We start from the raw sequence: 8,007 nt of genomic DNA, 5'->3' as shown, positions 1-8,007 counted from the left end.
ATTATTGTCTTTGGAAAAAAGATGTCTGTGAAAAATAAAAATAAAAATTACTTCATTTATTTGAGCACGGTATGAGATATCTAATTAGTAGAATCATGTTTCAGAAAATAAAATGAACTAAGTTGAGACTTTATGGTGTAACAAGAGAGACATTACATGGTTTGAAGAATATGTGTTATTTTTTTCTTTTATTTCATTTTTCATTTTTTTCTTTTACCATCACCAAATTCTAGGTGAAAAGGATTAATTAATGTTTAATAACTAAACTATTAGCAAAAATGTTTCTCACCAATAACCATGATCATGGTTCATAGAATTGTTTTGTAATGCCCGACTGCTTGATGGTTGCTTTTATAAATCAAGAGAAGATTTTTCAACGTATTTTGGTCTTATTCAAATGTTTTTTAGAAAATTTTTCAAAAGTTCAGTCACTCTATAATTGTTTTAAGTAAAACATACTTAAATAAAAATTTTAGGAAACAAATTATATTGTTTTAACTTCAATCAGCTGATTAACTAAAGGAAATGAAAAAAAAAATAAAGTTTAAAAAATTAGCCTTTGGTACAAATATGAGTAGAAGATTCTGATATTTGAACAAACATGAACGTCAACTCATATAGCTAGTATGTAATTTTCTTTCTTGCCTGATACGAAGGAAACCTAATGGAATTTGGTGGCAAATAAGAATGAGTGGTTTCTTATGGAAGGTGGGTCCGTAGACACAAATGAAGCCCAAAGAGTCCATGCAGGTCACTCAATTTTGGATGTTACTTTAGGCACCCATCATTTTTGCTGGGCACCCCGAAGCTTGCATGAAATGACCAAATTGCCCTTTGGTAAGTTAATATTTGAAGGAACAATAACTCGTTCATACGAGTCACTTCCTTTTTCCTCCGCACCGCGCTTTGTTTTCTACCTGTTCGTCTTCCTCGTTCTTCCTCTGCTTCTTATTTCTTCTCCATTTTTGTTGGTTCCTTCGTCGCGCACCCCTTTTGCTTCGTCTTCTTCGTTGCTACTCAGTGTTGGTTCCTCTATCGCGTGCCCCTTTGGCTTTATCTTCTCCAAGGTAAGTTATCCTTTTCGTATGAATGTATTGTTTGATTCATTGCTTTGTATTCATGTAAAGCTTTTTCATTTTTGGGAGATTTATTGCTTTGTATTGAATGAATGTGTTGGTTTGTTGTGCATCAACGACAAAAGCAATTTTTTTTTTGTTGAAAAAAATACTCATACAGAGTGATGATTCGTATGGTCCATACAGATTGTTGATCCGTATGAGTTTTTTTTTTATTTAATTGAACAAAAAACTGTGAATTATTTTTGAAATTGTTTTGTAGTGTAATTATGTTTTGGTAATAATTTGTGAAATTTGATAATGTATTGATTTTTTATTATGTATGGGCTTATTTGGTCAAAAAATATTTATCTGATTTGTTTGTTAAGTATTGATTTTTTTTATATAAAAAAATATTTTAATTATTACTCAGATTAGGTTACATTACTAAGTCTAAGATTAGATTAGATTATATTTCTAAAACTAAGATTAGTTTGGCCATAATTTAAAATATTGTAATATTATATTTGTTTAACTTTTTCAAAAATTGAAACAAATATTGAAACCAAAATTTAAAATATATTTCGGAATTGATGAATCAAGAAACACGACATTCAAGCTCCGCTCCACCGCCATCATGGTTAAGCATCCTCAACAAGGAATTGGAAGTGGTTCTTGTGACTATGCTTAATAAGAATGTTTACCTTTCAAACTCGACCAAGAACTCATCGTCTCATCAAGAATATGCCACTTGTTCTGTTTGATCTTTTATGTTAGTGTTTAAGCCACTTGCCCTATTCTTCAACATTGATGTTTTGATCACACTTGTAAAAACTTTTTGTCATGAAGGCTTTAAACTCAATTCTTAGTGGTTTTAAGTAGAGTTTTATACCTAAAATCTAGCACTCCCTTCAAAATTGCTTGCAATATTAATGTTAACAATGTGTAAAGGAGTTTGTTTTTCATTCACCTACTTTGACATTAATGATGAAAATAATTACGTAACTCTGATGACTAATTTTTGTCATGTTCTCCCAATGCTTAAAACTGTTTGATGAATGTACTTATGTCATTTTGAAGTAACTGTACACTGGACTTATTGTGTGCGTTGATGAATATGCTTTGGAACAACATTTATATGTTTGTTTCGGTTTATGTTTATGCTACTTAACAGTTTTATTTGAAATCATTTTTCTTTCAAATATATGTCTAGTTAATAGATTAATAATTCTGCCAATCGCTAAGAATGAACTGGCGTTCATCATGACTGCTAATTAAATGTCAATTTTGTTATATCATTGTATAATAATCTGCTTAAATATCATGCTTGAATGTGAATTATGTCAAAATTAACAAATGAAGAGCACAAACAGTGTTGCGAAATGGTCAAGATCATGCTGAAGGTCATAGTTGCATCAGAGGCTATTTTAAACACCGTTAACACCAAGGACCAGGTCATCTTCATTTTGATTTAATTAACATATCATTATTCTGTTATTTTGTGCAACTAACCAACCTATTTGTCTCATTCTAATGTTTTATCTATTTGAAATGTAGAATTATAGTGAAGTTAGTAGGTCATTTGCTGTGAGGTGGAAAAATGTACTTGACCGTTTCTGGCATTTGTTTGACAAGGATGAAAATTTGCATACTGTTCTCTACAACCAAGATTTGGGCAGACTAACCATTGTAGCAGGATGGACAACACTAAGAGATTTCTATCACGGAGATTATCAAGTGTTGTTAACCCATTATGGTAAGAGTGTATTCTTTCTCACCGTATTCAAGAGCAGTAACCATCCAAAATAATTTCCAAGATGACACTCATTATACCATCAAGTGTTAATTTTTGTCACTTTCAACGTGCTTCTCACTCAGCACAAAATTACCTGCAGCTTGGTAAACAACTTTGCAATTTACTTGCCAACAATCATTTATCTTCCAAGTTCTAAATTTCATATATTTCTAACATAACATTATTCTTAATATTAGGACGTTCCAAGCACCATGTATTATTTTCTTAAAGACAAAGGTTAGACTCATTTGAATTTGGAGGACAATACAGAATGTCGGATTGTGTTCAATCTCTGGAGAAAGACAACTAAAATTGGAGCTATATGAAAATATTTTTGTGAAACCCAGTCCTTCAAAGCTGACATGAAAATTGTCTTCAAATTCCCTGATCCAACAGTTAACTATGTTTTGTTTTGTCCATGTTTATGAATTAAATTCAAAATTATTAGGACTCGAAACATTATTCCTTTTAACTGTGCTTTTGCTACAAACAATTTGTCGAATATTATCCCTTTGTTAGTTATCGATTTCTTATATGATAGTTATTTTACTATGTCTTGATCATAATTTTTTTGTAATATTGAAGTAACATTGTGCGACAAACACTGTCTTTTAGTAATTATTTTGACCATGTTTATGAATTAAATTATTTTTAATTAATCACTAAATTAATTTTTAAGCAATTTAATGTTAGTTTTAGTAATTTTTAAAAGTTTATATATTCATTTTTTTTACCAATCTAATTACTAAATACATTTTTTATACCACTATAAAATAATATCACCAAATCAATATTTCTAAAATTGCTAAAACTATTACAAAAAAGTTTACACTACAAAACAAATTAAATATATAATTCATATAATTTTATTTACAATTAAAAGAAAATTAGAAACATATGGATTTCAGGTGTATATCTACTTCTCCGACGACGAATAACAACCCAACTTCATCGTATACTCCTAACGAATCAAGTACACCATGCAAGACTCAAACATGTAACTTTCAGGTTATTGACACAACGCTTTAACCAACTGAACTAATGAACCAATAACGTTATAAAATAAATAATGTTGTTATATATAACACTAAAATTTCTAATGTGTATTTAATGCACATGTAAATTTAAATAATAAATTGTGACAATTAATTTTGATATAAATCATATGAATTATTTAATCCATATATATTTTTTAAAAAAATATTTACTATTACAAAATTTATATTAAATTTTGTAATAGTAAAAAAATTTAATGCACAAATGAGTAATTTAACATATTAATAATTAAAAAAATAAAACTTTAAGAAATTAAAAAAAACAAAAATACCCATATAAATAAATCTTACGAAAAACTTCTTCCCTAAGAATCTTATCAAAGAACCTCTTCCATAAGAGTGTCATTCTTCCCTAAAAGTGAATGATAAAATTGGAAAAATGGAAAATGCTGGGTGCACCAGCAATACTGCTGAGTGCACCTAGCAAGACCCCTTACGTATGTGTAGGCGAAACAGTTAAGGTCCAAATCCATTAACTACGTCAAACTCGTATGAAACAAATCTGGATCATTTGATGTGTCACGTGATGCACCAAGGAATCGTTAAGTAGAGCCAAGGTATGCATTAAAGAGTATAAAATAAATGAAATTTCTTACATATTTATAAAAAATATTGTATATTTTTGTCACAATACGGTTTCAACGAATACGAGAGCAATGCTTGTTAATGAGTCGAGACTGAGAAAGGAGTGTTACATGTATTTGACTATTTGAGCCAGTAGTATGTGCGGTTGGAATGAAAATGAGTGGAGATTGGTGAAAAGAAAAATTTTAAATTTTAACCATGGATTAAAGAGTAAAATGGAAAGTTGAGAAGAAAAGATAGTGGGAGGCTCACAAAAATTATTATTTTTCGAGTGGGGAGAAAATGAGAAACGAAAAACAAATATTAGTCAAATATCATTTATGTACTTATTATTAACTAAATGTTAAAATTATTCATCATAATTTCATTTTTTTAAAATCAAATTTATGCATTTATCTTTTTTTTTTCATGTTATGTGTATGTTTAAATTCACATAAGATCAAATCTTACGTTACAAGATTAATTATGAATCGAAATTAATTTTGAGTTTAAATAGCTTTAAGTAACATTTATATTAAATAAATAAGTTTATACCTAATTTTACTATTAACTTATTTTAAAATTAAAATATCTAAATATGAAAATATAAGATTGACTTAAAAAATATAGACATAAAGTGAAGGGAGTTTGAATCTTCACTGATATTTTTAATAAAACTAACAAATTTGTGGGTAAAAAAAATCTAAATATAAATCACTTTATTCTAAATTCAACTTTGCAAAATTATTTTCTTTTAAAATAATATTGTAAACGATCATCATCAAATATATTTTCACACTTAAATCGCGTCCAAATATTCCTTTTCCTAAAGTCCTAGCTAGCCCCTTCCACGCAAGCAATTAAACAAAATGCTCAAGTTTCTAGTTTGACACCAACAAACTGATTTGATTTGATAATAATCAAACCACTTAGCGACTTTTACAAAAGCAAAATCCAATGCCAATGATGAAATAATTGCGCAGTAAAAAAATAAGGCATTTAATTTGAATTGAAGGAGGAGTTTATTTTCTATTCGTTATACGGCTCCAGCAAACGTTATCGTGTGAAGAAATTAAAGTCCCCACTCCTCAGTAGTCTATGTATGCACATTATTTCACAATTACACGTAATATTAATAGTGATGAATGAGACCCCATTTTGATTTGGAGCTTAATTTGCCTCACAGAAATACCAATATGACCGAAAGATCCAACCTTTTCGGCTGAAAGACCTTCCCTTCATCTCTTCCACATTTCAATATTGTCTTTTCTTCTTTTATATCATCAAAACTTCAAAAAGCACAGTCAAAAGCTAACACTTATAGACTCATAGTTGTTCCAACACACAAAGTGTGTGTGAGAGAGAGAGAGAGAGAGAGAGTAGTGATGGGTGGTTGTGAAGTAGAGTTTGAGGCAGATCAGTGCAAGATACCAAAGCTACCCTTGTTGAACCCTCCTACAATGCATTCTCCAGAGAGATCAGGGATGAAAACTCCACCACTTTTCACCTCAGCTTCAGTTCCATTTGGTTGGGAAGAGGAGCCAGGGAAGCCAAGGCCTTGCACTGATATTGTGAGCTTCTCCAACCCTACTCCAAAGTGCTTGGAACTTCCTCCAAGGTTGCTACTTGATTCCCAAAGCAACAACAACAAAAGCATGAAACTTTCATCACCCACCACTGTTTTGGAGGGACCATACCCCTATGTGGCTACCACCAACAACACTTGCAACTCCCCATCTTTTAGAATGAGTGAAGACTTGTATGGCTCTTTTGGTTCTGAAAGAGGGCAACTTGGGACCATGGTTCTAAACCAAAGTGTGGGGATCAAGGAGAAGGAGCAGGAGAAGGAGAAAGGGTGGTTTGGTTCTTGGAGGGAAAAGACCTTGAAAAGAGAGGCTAGTGGTGGGGGTAGTCATGTCTTTCCATCTTCTGTTGATTATGTTGGCACTCATAAGAAGGTGAGGAGTATGAGAAAGAGGAACCGTCCTGGGAGCTTTACTAACCCATTCCATGCCAAGTCTAGTAGTGTCTGGGTAAGATTTTCAACTTTTAACACACTTTATTATGCCTTTTTTTTTTCTCTGCTTTAATTGGGTTTAGAGATTTTTCTCAGTGCTTGTGTTATGATGTATAAAGCATGTAGCTTTGTAGCAATTTATATCTTGGCCGCTGTGGTTTTGAAGTCAAGCTTCCCTGAATGGCTATTTGGTCAGGATTATGTAGTGAAGATTCATAATGGTTAGGATAGGGGAATAGGATTGTAAGAATGAGGAATTTCCGTGAACCATAGTTACTATTTTTGAGTGGAGGAAACTGTATATAAAATTCTCTTAGGCTCATAGTCATATTAAATGATTTAGTTTACCAAGATAGCAATCTCATCTATTTGTGTGTTATCATTGATCTAGCAGTATGCAATTGGAATATTTCTTGAAATTTCACATGATGTGTTTCAAATAATTAAGGAAAACTACTTTAGGTCTTAAAAAGAAGAAGTATTTGTGTAAATTTTTAAAAAATCACTAAGGTGTCAGCATAGTTTGTCCCAATAATAGGTGCTTAGAAGTTAGATAGGAATCTGAAAATTGAGGGTACTCAGTCCACTTGACCAAAGTTGTAATTTGGGGTAGAGGGTGTACCATAAAACGGGTTGATTTGTGTCATAAAATTGTGTGTGTGTGTGTTTTTTTTTTGTAAGATTCTATCGATAAAGTTAACATGGTCCCTAATATTGCACGGGTTTTGATTTCTGCAGACAAGGATGTGTGAGGGGTTGAAGCAGGTGGTTCCATGGAGGGGTAAAAAACTGAAGAAATATGGGTGTTGGCCTTAGGCTTTTGGGACCTTTTTGGTCATGGTTAGGTCAAAATCGATTACCTTGGATGCTATTTATTCACTGCCATATTAAGTACTTTCTTTACTCCATTTTATCTTTCTCTTGTATTAATGAAAAAATCAGAGTCACTGGTGGCATTCATAACTTGTTTCATCTGCTGCTATACCACCGTAATACTTTGGATTGGTTCCTTCGTTGCTGCTCAAACTTTATGTTATATATATTATTGTCATAGGATAAGATGTACAAAATTTTCAAACCTTCATGATATGGTATCTTAATGGAATCTGGCAGGTGCAATATCTATTAAATTGTAATCATGCTCATAGCCGTTGTGGACGGTGCCATCCTTATTGATTCATTGCCGTTGAAATCAATTAATAAGAAAAGAAACCTCTTACCTTTAGCAGGGAAAGAAAAATTCAAAATAGACTGATGGAATGGATCGAAAATGCGATAATGCATAAATCAATAACTACTTTGGGTATGTTAGGTGATGAAATTATAATTATATACTAGAATTTCGATTTGATTTCCAATAACTTCTAATAGAATTGGAATTGGTTCAAAATTATAGATGTTATGTTTGACTTATACAAGGAGTTAGACTTAGAATTTTTTTAAAAAAATCAATTTCAATTTTGTTGTGTAAATACAAGTTGCAGGACTTTGCTCTTCTAAAGTGAGTAAGGATAAAGGCGG

At 31.4% G+C, this 8,007-nt stretch overlaps 1 protein-coding gene across 1 annotated transcript; it reads left to right on the top strand.

The window, feature by feature from the left end:
• Positions 1 to 5,634: 5,634 nt before the first annotated feature.
• Positions 5,635 to 7,622, top strand: LOC100306200 (uncharacterized). Its single transcript, NM_001248388.2, has 2 exons — positions 5,635 to 6,502; positions 7,225 to 7,622. The coding sequence occupies exons 1-2, from the start codon at positions 5,855 to 5,857 to the stop codon at positions 7,300 to 7,302; spliced, it is 726 nt and encodes a 241-aa protein (NP_001235317.2). The 5' UTR covers positions 5,635 to 5,854; the 3' UTR covers positions 7,303 to 7,622.
• Positions 7,623 to 8,007: the final 385 nt, after the last annotated feature.

This window comes from Glycine max, chromosome 7, assembly GCF_000004515.6.
Source record: "Glycine max cultivar Williams 82 chromosome 7, Glycine_max_v4.0, whole genome shotgun sequence".
NCBI lineage: Eukaryota > Viridiplantae > Streptophyta > Magnoliopsida > Fabales > Fabaceae > Glycine > Glycine max.
This window is presented reverse-complemented; position numbering and strand designations above follow the sequence as displayed.